Raw genomic sequence first — 23,618 nt, forward strand, 5'->3', positions numbered from 1 at the left:
TTATATTCATGTGAATATCAAGTTTCTGTAGTTTAAGAAATGAATGGGTGGATTACTGTAATTCTTCTTTTTTCAAGCATTAGAAATGCATGTGCAGGGGTTCTACAATCGAAATTATATTGGTATTCCATTATATTGGATACAGTTGTATTTAATTTTAACTTGAGGAATGTTAAGTCTTCAGTGAAATGTGTAAAGGAAAATGATCATTGATTTTGTAGCCTAGGGAATGGCTTTACACATTGTAGCTATTAAGGCCAGGGGTCAGCAGTCAGTGCACTGACTTCGATAGAGTGCTTGATTCTCAATACAGTAGCTTAATTTGATCTTTGTTTTCTTTCAGTTTTGATATTTACAGTTTACATGTAGCTTTGAACAATTGAGTACAATGCAAGTCTTACCATTGTGAGTGACTCTATACACAGATGTACTTTAAAGCACTTTGCTGGTTTGCTATACAAAGAGAAATGTGAGCCGATTAAAACAAGCATTGATGATTGACATTATCCTGTCTCTGTAGGTACTATCCGCAATATCAGTCCCCAGCTATGGAAACTGAACCACCTCACTCAGCTATACATGACTGACAATCAGCTGACCCGAGTGCCTGCGGATATCTGCCAGCTGACCCACCTCATCAAGCTTGACCTGTCTTACAACAAGCTGCGCAGCCTGCCTGTGGAGCTAGGGGACCTGATATCTCTCAGGTAGGGCAATTCTACCAATTCATGTGCAAGGAAAGAGCTCCTTTTGTGCTGTGTTGTGGCGGTTTTCAAGAGAATGTAAACACATGAAACATTTTACACAAACAGGTGGAATTTTGAAGGACCTTTCAGGCTTCAACAAACTGCAAACAAATACAATGTGTATGCAACACATGTATACATTCAAACAGGTGGAATTTTGAAGTTAACTGCACCCTTTCAGGCCTCAACAAAATGTTAACAAACAAATGAAACATATGTACACGAACAGGTTAGATTTTTAAGTTAATAGGACCCTTTCAAGCTTCAGTAACATGTAAACAAATACATTCAACACATGTAAACAGTCAAACAGGTGGAATCTCAAAGTTAAAGGACAAGTTCACCTTCATAAACATAAGGATTGAGAGAATGCAGCAATATTAGAACAAATTGAAAGTTTGAGGAAAATTGGACAATCGATGCAAAAGTTATGATTTTTTAAAATTTTTGTGTTGGAACCGCTTGATGAGGAGACTATTAAGGCTCGTGATGTCATATGAGTACAACAGTATAAAGAAAATGTAAAGAAAGTTCAATATATTTTCACTTTTTTCGCATAATATTTAAAAAGAGCACTTGACTTGCCTCTTTCTAAAGGCAATGGGATTAATATTACCCATATATGTCAGTAATGAGTCTAGGGAATGTGTACTTTTTTCACAAAATGAAATTTTGTGAAATTCTCTTTATATTTTCCTTATATTGTTGTACGCATGTGACATCATACACTGCAGTAGTCTTCTCATCCAGCGGTGACTGCACAAAAACTTAAAAAATTCATAACTTTTGCATCGATTGTCCAATTTTCCTCAAACTTTCAGTAATGTGTTCTAGTAATATTGCTGCATTCTCTCAATCCTTATGTTAATGAAGGCGAACTTGTCCTTTAACATGACCCTTTCAGTCCTCAACAGAATGTAAATAAACATGTGAATCACATACAATGTACCAGGTATATGGTAACAAAAAGATGGAGTTTTGAAGTTAACTGAAAAAAAAATGCAACATTCCATTCAGAACTCATATTATATTCATCCAGTGAACCAATTCTCTTTCTCTGTGTAGGGTATTTACAAGTAATAGCCTAATAACTTAGTGTTTGCAGTCTGTCGTGGTAGAATTCATAGACTGCATACATGTAGTCGTAAGTTTTCAAATTTTTGATTTGGAAATATTCACCATTATTGTGAGGATGAAAGTTTTACTTGTTTGGAATTCTACTTGACAAAACACACCAAATAACAGGGCACTTAATGGAATTTATCTATTTTCCTCATGTTCTTGATACTATGATTCTCATACAACCATCTCAGAGAACTCTACCCATCCTACAAATGTACTTTTCTATTGCACTTAAGAAAAGAAGAAAAAAAAAAAAACCCAGAACAAAACAAAGCGAAACAATTTATCCATGGTTGACTGCATTGATCATAATATCTCTGGGTGTCACTCTAGTAATGCCTCCACCACAAAGTGTTGCCAGAGGCATTTTAATTATTCAACAATAAATATGATTGTATTACACTGTATGTAATTTTAATAGATTATGATATGAACAATACTGTACTTTAGTAAATGTCCTCCCCCATTCTTTCAATTCAGTCCAGTTCATTATGTGATATGTAGACATGACAGTTGTTGTAATGCATGTACTTATGTGTATCAAGAAGTCTCCCACTCTTCTTTTTTTTTCCCTTGTTAATTTAGATTACATGTATATCATTATCAACCTCTTTCTCATTCTCTCTCCCCATCTTTTGTGCCTTACTAAAACTCTTGATAAAAGCCAATCACCTCAGGCTGCTTGTTTACTGCAATTCACAAGCCATCATCTGCAGTAGGCCTGATTTCCCTCTTTTACTTCATACTGTCTGATCTGATACAATAGAAATTAATCTGCTGGCCCTGATGGGGCATGTAAGGTGTACTACAGCTGTATACAACGGGATGTACAATTGTACTGTAAAGCAAGGAATGTTCACATGCATTTTTTGTGAATTTCGCGAGAGCCAAAATTTGTGGAATTAAAAGTTCACAAATATTCTTGTCTACACTTTAAGCAGTGAATGCCAGTGGCAAGTAGTGAAAATTTAATGCTGCCCAAAAGGCCATCGGCTCCAATTCAAGAAAATTCATGCCGTGAATATATCATATTTCAAAGTATATGTACATGTATGTCTTTACCCTCCTTTGTGCTACTATCATGGGGCAAATTTGTGAAAGTGTGAATATGCTGGTATTGCCTTTGGCAGCTGGCCAACATCATTGTTTACATACCCTGGGGTTTTGTAATCAGATCATATTTCAGGATGGGGCTGTATTGTTTTGCATGTTCATGTACATGTACATACACCAGTGTACGTGCAAACATTACCTGCATGAAACATTGTATTCATATTGCACCGAGTGATATAAAAAGATATTAAGTAACTTTGTGGCATACAATGTAGGTATGAACATGGGTTAAAGGCACTATTTCATTGATTTAAACTGCTTGATCTGTACACTGTACAGATGTAGGCTGTAATTTCAGGACTCATCATTATGCTCCCATTACATCAAGAACTGTTGTAGAATTGTATTTTAAGGTCTTATGTTGACTGTTTGGAACAGTCTCAATCAGCAAGCTCAGTGCTAATGTCAGGGAAGACTTGATGGACACTGACACACACTGTGCTGGCATGAATCATGGATCTCTGTCCTTCGTACAGATTTACATGATGTTCATGTTCTTTATTATTCTCAGTATTGTGTTATGTTGTTAGTATTACACTGTAGATCAAAAGTGGTAAATACACTGTACATTGTAACAATGCTTACATTGCAAGTTGTATGTTAAATTGCATTGATATCAGTTATCCCAGTTATTTTTTGTCCATTCTTTTCCCTTTAGCCATTTTGCCTTGATGGATTTTTATATTTGTGTGGTTGCACAAATCATAATTTCATACCACTATGTCTACAACATTATATTCCTTTATACAAGATATTGGTACTGGTAATACATGTGATGGTATCTTACAAGTATTAAGCTCTGCATTATGTTGTGAGAATTGTTTATCTGTGGGGTGGGGAACTTCAAGACATAATGTACACACGTATAATGTGAGATGAAATGTGAAAGCAAGGCTTGGCAAGGAAGCAAGAATTACCTTTGTTTGCACCTACTGGAGTGGAAGTCATTGTGTTATGCCATTATACAGGATTCAACAATGCTGAAAAATGAACTTTGCTCCCCGTGTGCAGGTGGCTTATAATGCAATATGGGGGTTCCCTGCAGTCAACATGTGTTTTTTTTTCCCCCTGTCTTCAGTGGTACAAAAATAGGTGTCATAGTCAGACATCTTGTTTGCATTCTGTGTCATAATTTTTACACTGCTTATTCTTATTGCAAGTAAATTCTTTTGTATGACTACTAACTGACTGCAAGCTTGTAGTGCCCAACTTACAACCGTTGTACGCATTAAGTGAAGTGTTGTTGTTGTTTTATAGAAAGAAAGAAGAGAGAAAAAAATGGGGCCCTATAACTTTACTTTACTTAGACTTTACGTCTAAGTAAAGTGGTGTGTGTATCTTTGCAGCAATTACTGTAGGTATCTTTTTGTTTCCTTTTAATATCAACAACTATCTGTTGTAAAACTATGATCTATTTTTGACTTCTGCATTCACCATTTTATTTTGACCTCAGTTTCAATTTTGCTGTCATTTTGCATGCCTCTAGTTTTTGAAGTTTTGATTGTATTGTGGGGCATATTTCATTTTGATTTGACAAAATTTGCTTGTTCCATTGTTTCCTGGATAATGCTTCATATGAAAAATATAGAAGCATCCAACCATGTTTACGTCTGCCAGTACATTACAATGGCTGTTGCAACACTGTAAGATAGTTGTACAGGCAGATTCACATTTTTGTTAGTTCCCACCATACTCGAAATCTTAAGAAATTCAGTATTTAATGTGAGCATTTCATTGTTGAAAAAACAAATATCAGAGTATGTAACTGGTCTACAAATGTTTAGAGTGGAACTTTGTCTATTTACAGAACTTTTTCAATGTAATAAAGAGTAACCTTTATTCAGAATGTCAGGTATGATGTTTAATCAGTACCAGTATAATATACATGTACATTGTAGTACTGATACAGTAGGAGACTTTGTGGGATTTCTTTCACAGAAGGCCCATCTTTATGAATAGTGCAATTATTTTTATTTCAGTAAAGGATCAAGAAAATAAAACCAAATGGAAAAATAATGATGTTGTGTTTCCAGATTTAGAGTGTTTTGAGCAATAGAACCTCTCCCCGTTGGTAGTGGATGGGGTGGGGAGGGTTTGGATGAGTTTGCAGTCAGTTCTTCTGAATGTATTTCGTACTGTAGGCCTTTTCAAGACTTTACATTGCCAAACATCAGGAATGATGTAGGAGGTGTGGGCTTAGATGAATAATTGTTCACTTATGGCTGACTCAGGCTTCCTTTTGAACAAGTCATGGAACTGTTTTCCTGTAAATTCAAGTTCTCTTAATTTCCACTGAATGTCAGCTGAGTTTGGAGAGTGGTACCATCTTTTTATTTTTTTTTTCTTTATTTCATATTACAGTCATATAACTGTCAATATAGCATGTAGAACCGAAAATCAATCTTGACTTTTCAAGTGCTTTCTTCATATTTTCAAGGCATCATGCAGCTGTCTGTTGATGATTTGATGTTATTTGTACAATGTAGTTTGGAAATTCGAGAATAGGATCAGCAATAAACTTTGTGATAACTGTTTAGAGATGAATATTTTCAGCTTTAAACACCAATTGTCACTTTGTGAGATCCATTTACTATGAGCTGTAAATAAATGCTGATACCTTAAAGATATTTGCGCATTGATGGTGAAGTAAAGCATTTGGAAAACTTCAAGCAAATAAGAACAAAAGTGACATTTGATGATTAGTCTGCTGAATGAAAAGTCATGATTCTAAAAATGAAAAAAAAAGCAAAATGATGCAGAAAAGAAAAAGGATGCACTTACTCATTTTTTTTTCGTTGTACAAGTCATCTATTGATGTAATTTACATGTAACATACATGTATTATTCTCATGCATTCTCATGTTTTGATAGTATTCTTGTACTTTTAATGATGCCATTAAGCAGTACATGTGAGACATACAAATTCAAACATGTGTAGGAAGATTGCATGTACATGTAGATGTTTTATTTGCTTGTTGTAAAAACGAGATCATAAATTTCTTTCATCCTGATCATTTTCTGGTAATATGCATTATATACAATCCTTTTCAAGTTTGAATTCATCTGAATGGTAGTTGTGATATAAAGTGACAATTTTCTTGTTTTCAGTCAAACCTCAAATCAAACTTCAGTGGCTCTGTGCAGTCTCACTCCTATACAAACTGTAGATGTACATTGTACATGTATGGGATATAACAGCTTTGCCAGTCTTTTTCCAAATGTATCATAGGTATGCAATGTACACTGTATGTAGGTAAATGTGACCCGCTACAACAAAAGCATCCTAAAGTCGCTGACAGGTGAGCCGAGAAAATTTTGAAAGTTTGAAGTCAGATCATAAAAATCTGTCAAAACATTCAGATTTCTGTTTTTGATATAATTTTGTAGTCTAATGTATCTTCTATCATCTGCCAAAATTTCAAAGCTAAATGATCAGAGGAAAGGCAAGAAAACAGCATTTTTCTGGGCCATGATTTTCCGACTTTCAGCGGAACAGAAACGTGTCCGAAGATTTGGATTTAGCGCCGCAGCTGGACTCCGCCCCTAGCAATGGGGGAGTGATCTCATTGGTCAGTGCGTGTCATCCTGGTTACTGATTGGTCGTGTGTAGGCCGCTGGCGCTAAGCTTGAATGAACATCGCGGAGGTCGCTAGGAGCATACCTCCTATTGTCAAGCGGTGAAAACTGTCTCGCCTCCCCTTGATCATGTTAGCGTCGGAAGGAAAACTTTCAAGGCGTTTTTCTCGAAACTCTGATTTCTTCTACCACTTGACATGCGCTAATAAAATCATCGATATCTCCGCAGCTGAGTACTTTTATGAGTTGTGTTATATATGAAATTAAAGTAGAAGAGTAAGGGAATAATGTAATGTCATTTTCAGAAAATTGTCCTCCCCCGACTTTCGGATCCTTTTATTGTAGCGGGTCACAAAAACAAGTGTATGTACAGATAAGACATGTACAGGTAAGTACATGTAGTAACGTTGAGTTGTTCATATAATTGTACTTGTGCTGTTGAAATGCAAGTCTTCCTCTATGAAGTGGTGCTTAATTGCCAATGTACAGGTGTGGAGCATTGACATAACTACTGTAAAACACAATATCTTTGTGGCATGAAATTTTCGCAAATTGGAGCTGACGCCCTTTTTTGCGGCTCGAAATTTTCCTGAGTTGCCTCTAACATTGAATGTGTGCAGTGTAGGCAAGAACTTTCACATGCATTTTAATTTTGCAAATCTTGTCTTGCGCGAAATTTATGAAATTAAAATGCACACGAACATTCCTCTTTTTACAGTACATATCCAGGTGCCACTGATTGACCATATTACAAACAGTCGCTAAATCTTGTTCTGGTCACATATAATGCATAATACATGTCCATTGGTATAGAAAGCTCATGTAGCCAGCTCTGTATGAATTTTCTACATTTGATCGTGTGCACGCTTGAGAAATGTCATTCATTTTTATTCTCCACTCTTTTTTCAATGTCCTAAGTCTGCTCTTTTAAGGGCATTTTGTGTACTGTTGAACATGGGTGGGTACTTATTTGAAAATATTTCCTTTTTCTTTCAATCTATCTTTCTCTTTCTCTTTTCTTTTCTTCATTGCTGCTTCTTCTATTGTCCGCAGGGAATTGTTTCTGAATAACAACCAGCTTCGGCTGTTGCCCTTTGAGTTGGGTCGGCTCTTCAACCTCCAGGTGTTGGGGCTCAATGGGAACCCACTTGCGTCAGAGATCCTCGGGCTGTACAATGAGCCGAAGGGAATTCAGAAGCTTCTCTCCTACATGTTGGACCACATTCATCGTAAGCAGCTCTCCCTTTCATCCTATTTTCAATTATATGGCTATCAAATACTATATCAAAATTGTGATTTAACATATTAACACATATTATTTCAATATTTCAACGTCGAGCAACTTCTGAAATGTTTAGAGTAAAAGAAGATATTTTGTCCCCCTGTCAGAATAATTTGGTTTTAAATTGACATACAATTCCAACCTTTATCCCAGAGTGCTTGGAAAGGATGAAATGTACAATGCTTCTGTCATCTTGCTATCAATTTATGACACCGAATTGTATAGGTCTGCATGTGTAACTCTGTTGCATGGGGAAAACATAACAACATTGCAGGAAAATATGTGTATACTTAAAGTTACCGTATTTGAAATTTCTGCTTAGATATAGTCTGTGTTATAATGTGTTTTGTACTTTATAGATTATTTAATTTTTGTTATCAGATGTTTCACATAATTCTGGCTTCTCTGATTGAATTGCAGCACCAGCCATTATGCCTCCAGCAAGACCATGGATCCACATATCTCATCCAAGCAGAGATAAGGCAGCAGGTAAGCCTTATATTAGGGTCCTGTAGCATAGTGCTGCATGTTTGAGTGGCAGTGCTTAAAGAGTACATTTCTCTGCCATTGCTGTCATAACAGGAAACATTTGTTGGGTCAACATCACATGAAATGTGACTTCATTGGAATTTTTGTACAACAGCAAGTGGTTTTCCTGGCACTGTTATGTGCCATAATATTGCTTCAGAATCCAACAACCCTAATAGGAAGTATTCTCACTCAAGGAAAATGATTTGTGATAACAAGGAATATGTGTTTTTGGTTCAACAGCTCATTAAGTACATCTTCTGTTAGGTTTCTGTGTAATGACAAGCGGTTTCACTATCGTTACTGCGATAAGAGTGGATCAGAATACCGTAACTCAAACAGCAAGTCATCAAAACTCTTAAGTAAATGATACATGTACAAGGAAAATTATCTGTAGTTGGACTCTATTATCTGTGATGAATGAAGGAGAATATATATGTGTATTTTGTTGTGTGTGTGTGTTGAACAATGCTTGCTTTGCCCTGAAAATGGCAATGCCTGGAATTTGATTTACTTTGATTTGGCATAGGGAATTTCATACCATTTTTGTAGCAATTCACTCCCACGTCAGATTACATTCATAGTTGAAAGCTTTAATAGCTCTCTGTTTTATAGCAATACTGTAAAAGTGGAAATTTTCGCAGTGTGGAAATTTTCGTGCATTTCACGCAACCAGAAGTTAGCACAAAAATAAAAGCGCACAAATATTTTTGCATGCCATATATTCCAGTAGTAACTGTCCTGATTCCGCAGAATCAAAAACATACGAAATTCATCTTTCCCGGCATTGCGTGAAGAATTACTCGTGCGAAAATATCCACTTTTTTATTTGGAAATATGATGAAGTGGTTCTGTGTAGCAGCTTTGCTCTCTTGTTGTAGATGTTGATGGTCAAATGAGTGTCTCATATCACAGATAGCTAGACATCTTCATTTCACAGCACACCATAGGCATACTATTGGCCATTCTAGTCCACCACAGAACAGAGATATAAAGTCAAACTATATTCAAGGCATACTGACATGAGAGTATCTTTGAATTGATCTTCAAGGAGATGGGTGTGGAGATTTTTATTTTGATTGCAATTTTATGGTGCATACTGCTCAGAAATGAATGAAATGCTGTGCATTGTAGCTGCTCCACTTATGTCATTCATACATACAATTTCCCATTTATGAAGTGCTTTTGTTGAGGATATCCTGCCATTGATATAAAGGAAGAAAGTCATACCCAAATACAGTGTAAATATAGGAAATAGAAGAGAGCAAAGATGCCTCTTTCATATATGCTTTTTAGTAACTGTGTGTCCAAGTTTGTTATTGGGTATTAATACAAATTTACAGGAATTGACTGTAATGCCCTAAATAGTTGTACATATTGTTGTTTGTGATGATTTTAAAACCAGCTGCATGGCTGTCTCTTAGATGGAGAAAAGACCTGTATCTTTAAAATGTATTGTGCATATGAAGTGTGTGCATTAATGTTATGACAGAAGGGAATACTCTCTATCTCTGGCTCATCTATCTATCACTGTATATCTCTCTCTCTCTCTCTGGTTGTGGCTGGTTATTATCAAAACAACCATCTTTTCATTGTGTCCTCTCCCTCTTCAGCTGACAGACCTTTATTTATATGTACACCACTCAGACTGTGGACAGTGTAATGTTTGTAAGATTTTATCATATGTTTTAAGTGGGTTTGGTACATTACCAGTACATATTTATGTGTTGTCTCATGTGGAAAAGAAGGCAGTACATAGCAGTTCACATACCTATGATTTCAAGAGATGTGAATTGTATTTTTATGGACATGAATATTTGTGTGCAGATTCTCACGAGCAAAGGTCTTCTTTGATAGCAAATGTTTCAAATTCTAAGTAATCAAAAAGGTGTCTTGTCAGCCATTGTGAATAACAAATTCATCAAGTTTCTGTAAAAAAAAAAAAAAAAAAAATCTGCTTTTTGCAGGGACTTAATCTTGTATTCACATGCAGCTATGGTGCACATGTAAATAGATGTATTTCTGTTTACTAGTTTGATCCTTTGACTATGTAAACTGCATAATTGTAGATTATACTGTACCTCTGCCATTTCGCCGGCATTAGTTTGTAGGTCTGTCTCTTTGTCTGCCTGTTTGCAAAATAACTGAAATAAGTTGTGGAAGTATCTGGATACAGCTTACTGGAACAGTTTATAATGACACAGGGAACAGATGATTACTGGTATATTTTGTAAGTGGTGGAATTATTTTGATATTTTTGAAGGATTCTTTATCATTGGCAAATAGGGCCACTAGCGGGAGAGTTCAAGCTGCGCGTATTTGAGGTTTACTTATGTGTACTGAGCGCGCGCTCTAAGTGCTGCAGCAGGAATCTTGAGGTATGTAGACTTGACTCTGATTGTTGTAGCCTAGAAAGGATTCTTTATTACAGTTGGGAACTGAGGGCAGTTTTCAGTGTGTGTATGCATTGAAATGAGCTGCTTGGTGGAGGTCTGTCCCCTCCAAGTGTTTTTTGTTTTGTTTTTCTATAATTGGGTATTTTCAGGTGATTGTCATAGATGGTTTGGTGTATTTTGATACTCTGCAGAGTGGTCAAATTGTATAGAGTCTTAGGCATGTGATGTATAATGTGTATATGCAAGCAGTGGCTTTCTGTGTTACTTCTTGACCGAGTTAGCAAAGCAGAGTGATTAATTCCTGAGATTAATAATATTTTATTAGCGTGATCAAAACACCAATCGATGTGAATTGTTACCTGAATGTATGATTGTGTTTTTGATCCTGTGTGACGATATTTTGAATTGCAATGCCAAATTTCAGTGCATGTTACCCTGAAGAAATTGATATCGTACACTGTGACCCCATATGAGATTGTATCTCTCTTATATATTACTGTCAATCACCTCTATGGGTTGATGATGTTGCACTAATTTCATAGAATCAGAACAGATTTCATGGACTGCTTCACATTGCCCAAAGTGCACTGTGTGGCAGACATGCAGTTCATTATGTGAAACAAAATCAAAGTTTCATGGACTACTGTTTATGCCAAATATTTCACTAGATTTGTATTTTCATGAATTTCAATAGTGAGGTGCTATTCGTGAATTGAAAGACACAAAAGTAACGACTCTGATCCCGATTTATGAGTATGACATGTACATTTCTCTGTTCAATACTGTACTCCACGATCACAAATTTAACCATTTACGATATCATTGGGAAGTCCCGATTCACAAAAATCTAGACTTGCTAAATATCAGGCATATACAGTACTTCACATTGTCCAAAGTTTCATGTGAAGCATGTAGATAGTTTCTCGTGAATTTAATTTTGTACTCCTTTCCTCTTTTTTATTCACCTGCAGCCATCTTCTCCGTGATGAGCTACAATGTACTGTGTGACAAGTATGCCACCAAGCAGATCTACGCCTACTGCCCGACGTGGGCCCTTGAGTGGGAGTACAGACGGAAGGGAATCATGGACGAGATTCTCTCAAACAGCTCAGACATCATTTGCCTCCAGGTAGGTACAGACTCCTTCCTTACACCTCCCAGCCCAAGCTAGCCTCAAGGAGGCCCTACTTACCAAGAATGGGAGTAATTAGTAATGAGGACACGGCAGGAAATCGAGCATGCTGCTGTCAGACAATTGCACCAATCTGTGTCTGACAGTCAAATTTCCAATGGAAGCCTGATCTGCTTATAAAATTCTTATCATATTTCCCCAGCTGTCCATACTGTTCGGTATAGATGGATGGAAGTCCCTTCAACGAGACTTGGAAATTGATGGATGTTGTAACTGACGGCAGTTGTGACAGTCAAAGACCAGTCCTAGGGTTTTTTTTCATGAAGTCATGTCTTTTGTGTGCGTATTGATGTGATGTTGAGGTGGCACAGGGCAGTCATTGATGGTTGGTAGGTGCTGTAATTTTAATGGACTCACACTATTGTACAGGCATGGATGTGTGGGGAGCTGAGAGAACCAAGTTAGCTTCTTAGGATCAATGCCTTTGCTTGTGTAGGTTGTCAGTTAGAAAAGTCTGCTTTGCTACATGTCCTGAATACATGTGTATCTTGATGTATCATTATCAAGGATGTCACAGTGTGATGTTCGGTAAGTGTGATGATTTACTGTTGTTGTCAAAAACCTATTAGAAGATTGTCCTTTTCCTATGCTGCTGCTATCCATTCAACGTGAGAGCTGTGAGTTTGCTAAATGTGGATTTTCTTTCATCATCGGGTGCTGATGACCAGCTTGACATGCAAAGGGCATTATTTCAATGATTGAACACTGTGTTTAATTCAACTCATCTATTAGATTAAAGTGGTTCAAAAATATTGTGTCTTGAAGAAAAAATTTTTGCTATCACATGTTGGTTCAATAAAAACTCAACCGGCGGCAGCGCCATTTAATTTCCAGAACAATAAGCCGACAATGCTGTGCCAGTGCACAGTGCGAGCTCTATAAGATCACACAGAAATAACACAGTCAACTATAACCCTCTCAATACTACAATAGTTTTGTAGGTTATTTTAGTAAATGGTACATGTTGACAAAAGAAATATCAACTGTAAGCTCTGGAAATGCATTTCTATTGTGAAGTAAGAATATTTAGTCATGACAAAAAGGGGAAAATTAGATATGATACTGCATATGTGCTGTACCCATGCCTGCTACACAGTAAATTCGCATTACTGGAAGTACATGAGTTAACCGAGAAAATGTGACTCCGCATGTTGAGCACAGGCACGTGAGATCATCTCATTTGTTTGCACATAGCATACGGTCAATGTACGGACTCGACTGCTAGCGACTGATTGTGTACATTTATATGCGATCCATGGAATCACAAAGTAAAGCTTCATCTTAACAGCCTACCTTCGTACTGCTCCTTTTGAAATCCTCTTACATTCCAATTTGTAATGCATTGAACTGCACTGATGTTTTACAAAGTTTTGACTTGTTTAGAAGGTGGGAGTATGATCGTTTCACTTTTTATTTGTCACAGTTTGAAAATGTATAACTTGTAGACATGATATCAATGCATTACACATATCCTTTGTGTGGTGTTGTTTTCTGTGAGCCGATAGGTCAAGCTGTGGGTGTCATTGATTTTTGCCGACATGGAAGTCAGTCATTTTGTGAAGGACTGAATGAATGATATGAGAAACATTGTTAGGTGAAAATAATGAAAGTGGGGTGGGGGAGAGAAAGATGAGGAGGAGGAGTTCTTTGTGACATTCACTACCTCATACAACGGTAGTCGTTTATTCCATTGTCATTGAACATGATTGTATCATCCACACCCACGCAAGAATCTCTATGGCTGCAACTCAATTCGGATTGAATGTTGATTGTAGGTAACCTATGGGCGTCGGCGTCTGTTGAGAAGTGAAGGTTACTGATGACTGTGCTGAGGACAGATAATCATGATAAAGTAGTCAGTATTGTTTTTGCTATCAGCCATAATTTATGTAAATATGAATATATAAGAATAAAAGATGTTATTGATTGTGTACATATATTGCAGTATATGTGTATACTTTGGTTTGTAATTTTGTAGTACAGGCTGTATGTTTATGTATGTGAATGTGTGTACACTTTTGCATATATTTTCAAAGCATGCCAACATGATTGTATGCAAATAATTATAAACATACAATGCAATAGTGTACTAAATGTTTTACAGCAGGAACATTATTTCCTTCCATATGATGGCTTCACAGAATGGAGTACAGAGTTAACAGGGAAGGAAGCAAGGTTTTAGACAGTGCCTGTGTATCATAGTGGATTGTGCTTAAAGGTCATTGTGTGTTTTGTAATTTAGAATAATTAGTAAATACACTGCCCACACCATCTACGTGATATGCACTTGGAATTAGAAGCGTTGAGGATGGACAGAACTTCTCATGCTCAACAAATTCTCTTCTTATGACCGACAGGAAGTCGAAACAGAGCAGTATTATAGCTTCTTCAGTCCAACCCTCAAGCAGCATGGCTACGACAGTGTGTTCAGCCCCAAGTCGAGGGCAAAGACTATGTCCGAGGAAGATAGGAAGTACGTCGATGGCTGCGCCATCTTCTTCAGGACCAGCAAGTAAGTTGGGGAAACAGAGAAAAATTATAAATGCTTACTCGAGGCTGCTGCTTTTATTTTTGACCATTTTATACAGTATCTTCTTTTCTTCCAATATTTCCATGTTCATGTTTATGAATTCTTTTTTTTTCTTTTCAAGTGCATGAATCTTTCTGTGGTACAGTAGATTTTAATGAAGAAGAGTTAAAATGAAATGAATGGTTAAACAGTGATTTAATCTTCTGCTTAAAAGTTAAATTCCCTACAATGAGTGTTTGCTCTGGTGCTATGCTTGCTGCTCTTTGGGCACTCATACGTAGGAGCTACTGATAAGCCCACAGATTAAGAGTTGTGCAGTTCTTCAAATTTTACTTTTTAAGTTATTATTTTTGTGTGTGTGTATCTTGGTAAGTTGTTCTTATTCTCTCATGATAGCCTGCACAATTCTAATGCCGATGGAGTGTGTGCTTTCAATCAAAGCACATGTGAATAACATTAAATTTTGACCATTGATACAGTAAAGGAAGAGAGTTATCAGTGATCCTGTTGTGGTTGACCCTCAGGTTTGCGCTGGTCAAGGAGCACTTGGTGGAGTTTAACCAGCTGGCCATGGCCAATGCAGAGGGCTCAGAGGACATGCTTAACAGGGTAATGACCAAAGACAACATTGGGCTGGCCGTGCTCCTGGAGACACGTGAAGGATGCTATGAAAGCTCTGGTAAGGACAAGATGAATGGGATGGATGGATGGATGGGTGGTTAGTTGAATGGATAGATGAATGATGGATGGAAGGATAAATGGATGGGTGGATAGATGGATGGATGGACAGATGAATGGATGGGTGAATAGATGGATAAAGGATGGATATATAATTAGATGGATAAATACGTACATGCATGAATGAATGGATGGATAAATGGATATAGATGATTGGATGAATGATGGATGGATGGATAGATTGACAGGTGTATGGATGGATACATTGACGGCTGGATAAATGGATAGATGAAGGGATGGATAGGGCCAGCGGAGTGTTTTCAAAAGTGTGGGGGCCCACTTCCGGGTTTCATGAGCTAACAAGCAAAAAAGGTCCTCGGCTCATCTCTCCCCTTCCGTTTCCGGGTTTCTTCAGCTGACAAGCAAAAATAAAAAAATGAAAAAAAAAAACGTGCTCACACTTCAAGATCTCTATCTATTTCTATTTTATAGTGCCACTTACGTACTTCCAGGTTAAAAAAAGTATGGGGCCCAAAGTGATGACACCTTATATATTCCTTTGTATGGTGCACTAAAAGTGTGGGGGCCCAAGCCCCCACGGCCCCCACGATTCCGCTGGCCATGTGTCATGTATGTATGGATGGATGGAGGGATGATGGATATATGAATGAATGATGTATGGATAAATAGAAGGACAAATGGATGATTAGATAGATGGATAGATGCATAGATACAGGTGGATGGTAGATAGATGGATGAATGATGGTGGAGCATGTTGATGTATTCTCAGCAGTAATCGATTGTCGTGGAGGCTAAAGAGGAAAGCTATGTGTAGAACTGTGCCCTATTTTTAAGAACTGTGCCACTCTTTTGAATGTATGCCAGGAACAAATGCCGAAACTGCTGACAAGATCCAATAGGCTGTCACATTGCGAGTAGTGGTACTCTGGGACTCTGAACGTTTTGCATGATCAAATGATCCTTGTGCAGGCTGACTCTCTTACCCCCCAGCTATCTGTCATTTCAAACGAACCCCGTGTTACTGTATGTGCACACTGTTAAGACAGAATCATTGTCATGTTTATACATCCACATAGAATATAACACCAGTTGTATTCTGCTGGACCCTACCAGAATATATGGCATAGATAACTTGTCTACTCTTTTGTTGTGTAAAATTTCATGCAAATCCTGTTTTTGTTTCTTTATATAATGTATACTCATGTGAGACACGTATTGTTTATTAAGATATCAAAGAAAAGGAAACAAAACAACCCAAAAACAGCAACAAGAGCAAATACAGGTGAGCAGGCAAGCCTGGAGCTCTACGTTGAGATTGATACTGCTGATAAATATATAATATGTGCAAGATTGTCTAGTGGTACTGAGAAGTTTCAGGATTCTCCAGTAATACTCTTTTTTGGCCTGGTTGGTTATCTTGTGTCCAGCCTTCCATCAAGAAGCTGCCAACGCCAGGCAGCAGCTGCTGGTGTCCAACGTCCACATCCACTGGGACCCCGAGTTCAGCGACGTCAAGCTCATCCAGACAATGATGTTCATGAACGAGCTGAAGAAGATCATCGAGGAGGAGTCGGTGAGCTTCCGGCCCGGCGGCGGAGGCGGGGGCGGGGCCGGCGCCAGTAGCAGCCAGAGAGATTCAGGAACCATTCCACTCGTACTGTGTGGGGATCTCAACTCCTTGCCTGACTCAGGTTAGTACTGCAGGAAAACATCCAGAGCATGTTCAAAAACACTCCTCTGACAATAGATTATTACTTTTTATAGTTTATTTATTTCCATCATCAAAAAAAGAAAAGAAAAAGGGAACATGATTCAAAGCGGTACAAGTTTTCAATTTGTCTTTCATTCGTCTGATATGGGCATTTTTTTTTTTTCAAATACAATATAAAGTATATGCACGAATGATGTCATAAAAAAAGGAACGATGCACTTCGTCATGGCAAAAAAAAAAAATAGTAAATAATCATAGCGATGGAAAACAGTGTTCCACTAAAAAGCCAAGCTTGTGCAAGAATCAAACATAAAAGTAACACGAGACATGAAAACTCGTCACATTGAGGACGAGTTAGGTGATACGCTTGTGGTCATCAGATGACAGTCATCTGTGATCGACAAAGAAAAGAATGTGATATAGGCACCTTGAAGTTATATTGAGCGTGCATGCGAAACCGTTTCTGTAACCACTCGGCCACGGGTCATCCACGGAAATGGTAAGACAAAAAAACAACAACAATGTATAGATATAACAGGGGGAAAGTCAATGCCCACTCAACTAACGTGGCCGTGTGAACATCTATTGCATTGCTAGACGGAAAAGCGGCCTTGTAACGACTGAGGTCGCTATGCCATTTCTGGCAACTTGGGAAAAATACGTCCCGCAGACATAAAACCTATAATCGGGTGGTTTTGATACCTTGCCTTTAATCACAATTTTCAATGTAATGACGTCATCAAATTACAAAACAATGACATCGTCTTGAAAGACAATTGTTCAAAGTACAACACCTCAGTCGTCGTCATTACATACTATGATCGCTTTGACAAAGTCAACCTGCAAAATTTGCTGCAGTCGAAGCAATGTGGTCTCCAACACACAAAAAAGAGGGATATGGCGTGTGTGTGTGTCTCTGTGTGTGTATAGGTGCGTTTATATACGAACGTGATTTCTACATGGACGAATATGTAATACAAAATTGAAGAAAAAAAAAACAGTAAAGTATCTAAGTATTTTGTTTCGTGATCTTGTGGGGTTCGAACCCGCAACCTCACGTCTCTGAGAAGTCGCCTTTAACCACTCGGCCACACGTCTCGACGGGAAAATATGGGGAACGTTATGGACTTGGAAAGACAGTTGTTCAATGTACAACACATTCATCGTACGTTGTCAGTTTGCTACTGACACGACAATCTACCACATGAAGATGAGGCAGGTATTAGTACCTGTATGAAATTATTATAGGCATGGTTATCAAATTGCCCTAAAATTTCCTTATAATTGCCTTATTTTTACACACAGTTATGCTATCCCTTCAAACTCGTCACAGTTTAATTAGAATCATTAACATCATACATTAGTACCTTATTCAGTTCCATAGCTGATCACGTTTGCTAATCAATTAAGATTAATTGTCTAGAATGTGTTATATGGCCAACCTGTATACACACGTATATACACACACACAATGCTAAATGTATGTATCAAACATCTGTAACACAACTTTGAACTAACTGTAGGAATTATCGCTGCACTTTAATATCATCCATACTTTTTATCACTATCTGAAACTCCACAAAAACCACTAAATGACAAATAATCATCAATACAGAAGACTGAATACCTTTTTAAAAATGTATAGCTTGTTACATGTATAAATCAGCACAAAGTAACCACGACTACATTGTGTTACTGAATTGATATGAACAAATTTCACTTTGTTAAATATACTATATCAGTTTGAAAAGCCCAGCCTGCAAAATTTTGCAGCAGTCGAAGTAATGCAGTCTCCAACGCAAAACAAAGGTATACTGTGTGAGTGTGTGCGTATAGGTGTGTTTACATGCAAACGTGATTTCTACATGGACGAAGGTGTAGTACTCCATTGAAGAAAAAAAGTAAAAAAAAAATTATTTTCTTTCGTGCTCTTGTGAGGATCGAACCCGTACGTGTGCAACCTCACGTTTCTAAGACGACGCCTCTAACCACTCGGCCATACGTCTCGACGAGAAAAGTAGAGGAACGTAAACTTATGTACGTGAAAGATGAATCAGGAATCGTTTGGTCCGCATTCCATTCTCATTTTCAGTTTTAAACTGCAAAATTGTCAACCTCATGAGAAGATTTCAAAGAACAAAATGCATGATTACTGCAGCTTATTGTCTCAGCTACAACATACTTAAATTTCAGAGGAAATGAAGCAAAATCAGCTGAGATAAAGGTGCTTAAACGTTGTCAAGTCAATGGATGGTTTTAAAAAAAATCACCTCCCATAGACATAACACGTAAACTTGTCCGATTTTGCATCTTTACTTTCAATCACAATTTAAAGTATGATGACGTCATCAAATTTCAAAACCATGACATAGACTTGAAAGGCAAATGTTTAAAGTACAACATATGTGAATTTGGGATAATATTGAGCTTAAACAACAGAGATACGAGCAAATGAATGTCAGAAACAGTACCTCAAAAAAATCAATTCCACTTTTTTTATTTAAAATGACGATATGATGACGTCATCGCGTTTTCCTGGCAATATTGATACTAGCAATGTTATTTACAATTCACATACTTTTGTAATATGCAATAGAAATATAGGGTCAACGGACGATTTAAAGAGCTATGGCTAAATAAACAAAGACATGTTTTTTCACTATATTTGCAGAAAGACGCGCACGTGGAATTTCAACTTTGACGCCAGTGCATTCCTTTGTTATAGGTCGAAATCGATCGAAAATCAATGGATGTTGTTACTCAAAGTATCAGGAATCCAAATCAGTCAAAAAAATTGCATTTTCATGTTGCTTACGCCCTCTGCGCGCGAAATTGCGCGGACAGACGCGCACGCGAGAAAATGTTTGAAACGCTTAAAATTGTCTGAAACTTCGAGATTTCCCATTGGGAAGTCGTTTTGAGCCTTTTAAAATTTTGACGCGCGCGTACGCGCGCGTAATGAAGACCTGGGTAACTAGCGTTAAAAGGTAAGATAGAGCGTGACCTGAACTTCATGTCCACCGAAAATGATACAGAAATGACATCTAGTTATGAAGTTATGATCGATCATGTGACAAGGTCCGAAAATCACAAAATGGCGCCTAGATGACGTCATAGATATGTTACTGTCATGAAAACCTTATTGTGGCTAGATATTGTTATGAGACATGTTGACTGAAAATTTCATGTCATTCCGTAATGTCATTGTTGAGATATTGACGACACAAAATTGTCCAGAAAGAAAGAAGAATAAAAAAAAATAAAGAGAGATTTTGACAATCACAATAGGTGATACGCTGATAGCGTATCACCTAATAAAGCCAAACATAAAGTTACTCTTGGCAAGAGTAAAGCCAAACATAAAGAACATGATAAAGTTCATAAAAAGTGATTCAATTTTCTATATGCATATATTTTCTAAAAACAGTGATATTAGTTGCTGTTAGATATACAAGATTTCTGATTTCAAGGTTCCTGAAGATTTCTGACTTTGATGTGCAGTAGAGAATAAGACATTCTCCCTTAATTGAATTCATCTAGAGTTGTAATGAAGCAGCAGTAATTATTCTTTGAACCACCAAGGCTTGTAATTGCCAAATGTTTGACAAAAATTATTGTAAGATTTTCTTTTTCCTGCTTGCGGAATTTACAAAAAGTGTTCTTACTGCAAAGGATGTCATGCATGTGCAACCCTTTCATATGGCTTTATGAATAATATGAAAAATTCTGATGACGAATCTGATCACTTTGGTAAAATCTGTGAGGTGAAAACATCATTACATGTGCATTTTTGTTTTTTTTTTTCTGTACAGCATTTGTGATCACCTGCCTTGATGATGAGGTTGTCAATGAAATTATTAGGCAGTGTGTGCACCTTCTTGCCAAACACATTGAAGTTGTCTTTGTGGTTTATTGCATTTTTCAATATGATGACGTATTATAGATCCAGTCCAAATGTATTGCTGGTGAATATGCAAAAGATTTAGCTAAGGCTGATTGTGATGGCATGCTTTGATATTGATCGTCCTGACATTTCTTATGAAAACAAACATAGATGTGTCTTCTAGCTTGAGCTGCAAATATGAAAGCATGAATGTATGTACATATATTCAACGCAACAAGTTTCATTCTGTCACCATACAGGAGTTGTGGAGTACCTTGAGAAGGGAAAAATCTCCGTCCGTCACCCAGACTTCAAGGATCTCAACTACAAGGTTCTGAGGAACTTCTCCTCCAACAGTGAGGCCAATGGCCACATCTCACACTCGTTCCAGCTAAAGAGGGTGTACCAGAATAACCCGATGCGCTTCACCAACTACACCTTTGACTTCAAGGGCATCATAGACTACATCTTCTTCTCCAGGCAGGCCATGTCTGTCCTGGGCTTGCTCGGTCCGATGGACCACGAGTGGATCGACACGACCAAGGTCATGGGCTGCCCCAACGCCAGCATCCCCTCAGACCATTTCTCACTGCTCACAGAATTTGAGATGCCCCTCCCCACGTCCCCATCAACGCCCCCGTCGTCTGGTCTCTACCATCCGACGCCGAACTACCCCCTAGCAAGACGGTAGCAAGAGGCTCCGGGTATCTCAGGGTGGTCTCAATTTTTTCTTGAAAGTCATTTGTATATGGACCTCGAGAATTTTTAAGAAAATTTACGAAGACAAAATGCAGGATTTTGTGTGTTTTTGTATCTACTTTGTAAATTATAGAAGAGTATTAAAGGTGAAATGAAGTTAAAGTGCTTTGAGCTTTTCTAGGAGAGAGAAATATGACACTTGTATAGACAGGTTAAATGTAAACTGTTGGCTTTTATGTGTGGATATAATCTTTTTTTCAATTCAAGACATACCTCATACATCAGATTCTGGTGAAATTGTTTGATGTGTTGTTTACAAATCACTCCTTTTGTACATAGAACGGTAAATCGTTGCAGTCCAGTCAATAGATCAGTGTCAAACTCGTCTTGCAGTTGGGGGTGTTTTACTAGAATTGCTGTCCGCTATTTTTGCTATTATTAGAGTCTTGTTTCAGTGTGTGTATTTTTTCGTGAAGTGTTGGCAGTGAGAAGTTTGAGAGCACTTTAGCTTCATTGAATTAGTTGTATGCAAATACACACAACCTGTGTTTCATCCACTGAGGCTCTGAGTTGCCCTGGCTTTACCCCTGTCTTTTTGAAGGGGAAGTGCAGTTCTGAGCCCCAGTTTTTCTGTTTCTTTGTGAATTGAATCTCTATGTAATTCGTACTTTGTACAGTGTGTAAAATTGATGCTATTTTGCCAGAGAAACGTGAAAACACTAAGACCCCGATGCAACAGTTATTTCTTTTGTGCTCCGTGACATGTGGGTGTGTGCTCCCTATCGATAGATTCTTGTCAATTTGAGAGGCTTGTTAACGACGTGTTAATGAATATTCCCCATGACATCGAGTCATATAGTGAACTTTAATTGTGATGGAAAGGAGATCACTGGGCATTCAATTTCCAAGCATTGTGGTGTTCTACAGCTATGTTATTTGAACAGCTCCAAGGAAAATGTGATATTCACACTTACTATGCATCAGTATCCCTGTATAACTAATATTGAATGTTTTGTGAATGCAGCAGTAAAACAGTTGATGACATGGGGGAGGGGATGTAGTTGTTAATGTGTTCTTTTTTTTCAATAAAACAGATTTCCACTGGATTCACAATAAATGGGATGCATTCGTTGAACATGACAACTGTAATCATGAATGTAATTTCAAGAGGTATTGACACCATAATTTCATTGAGTTAAACTTCAGTCCACCTGGCTGGTTTTTGCTGGAAGCATCAATTTATGTGATGATATTGTGGGGTATGATGGCACACTGCACAAACATTTTGTTTGAAATGTGAAAAGCTTGATTGCATGGTCAAAGTGTGTGTTTTTACGTGTATCACGTGAAAACTCATCCAGATTTCTTGGACCCAGTGAAACAAGCACATCACTTTACAGCATTCCTCAGCTTGCTTGCCATTTCAAGTGCAAAGAGAGGATGAGAAACTCAGAAAGGATGAAAACAAAAAGGAGATGACTTCTACTTTCTTAACATGAGAGGCATGACTTAAAAATAAAACAATGAAATGGCCGACACCTTGCACTGTATCTTTTGCCAGTTGATATATTTTGTGAAGTTGTATCCAGACTAATCCCCTTTGCAAAAGAAAAAAAAAAAACCCAAAACAAACAAACATAAAAAAACCCAGAAATGCACTGGAAGGAACAGATAATAAATGAGACAAAGATGGGTGAAGTGTTAGGAATTTTTGTGCTGAGAATGAATTATTGTTATGTCACATCCTGAAGTTATGTGAGGAGTATTTTATGCTCTTTTTTTATCTGATTAACAGATCTGTCCCTTTCTCTTCTGAATTATAAACTCTACCAAAGTCAGGCCGAATATGTCACAGTAGACTGGTCTAACAAATCCATGTGTGTTGATGTGTATCTTTGGAGGCTATCCTTTCAAATGTGCACATTTATTAAAAGACTAACCACATAAATTGGGCAGCTGCATCCAGTCCAAGGTTAGGATGAAATAAAGGAGAATAAATGTGAAAATGACCGAGTCCAATTGCAATATTTTTAAAACCCTTATATCCAGTTCTTTCATTGGTTCTTTCTATTGCTGTTTAAAAAAAAGTCTGCCCTCCCAAGAAGTAAGTACATTTCATTTGATATGTCAAATGGCTCAAA

At 37.5% G+C, this 23,618-nt stretch overlaps 1 protein-coding gene across 1 annotated transcript in view; it reads left to right on the plus strand.

Moving 5' to 3' along the window:
• Nucleotides 1–23,080, plus strand: part of LOC140228978 (CCR4-NOT transcription complex subunit 6-like) — a 33,242-nt gene extending 10,162 nt beyond the window's left edge. The window contains exons 3-10 of the mRNA XM_072309236.1: nt 521–707; nt 7,611–7,786; nt 8,260–8,328; nt 11,735–11,892; nt 14,313–14,467; nt 15,010–15,164; nt 16,612–16,875; nt 21,039–23,080. Of these exons, the coding sequence (XP_072165337.1) occupies nt 521–707; nt 7,611–7,786; nt 8,260–8,328; nt 11,735–11,892; nt 14,313–14,467; nt 15,010–15,164; nt 16,612–16,875; nt 21,039–21,469 (1,595 nt within the window). The 3' untranslated portion in view covers nt 21,470–23,080. The remainder of the gene's footprint in view (nt 1–520; nt 708–7,610; nt 7,787–8,259; nt 8,329–11,734; nt 11,893–14,312; nt 14,468–15,009; nt 15,165–16,611; nt 16,876–21,038) is intronic.
• The last annotated feature ends 538 nt before the right edge of the window (nt 23,081–23,618 follow it).

The sequence above is a fragment of the Diadema setosum genome, chromosome 5 (genome assembly GCF_964275005.1).
Source record: "Diadema setosum chromosome 5, eeDiaSeto1, whole genome shotgun sequence".
Lineage (NCBI taxonomy): Eukaryota > Metazoa > Echinodermata > Echinoidea > Diadematoida > Diadematidae > Diadema > Diadema setosum.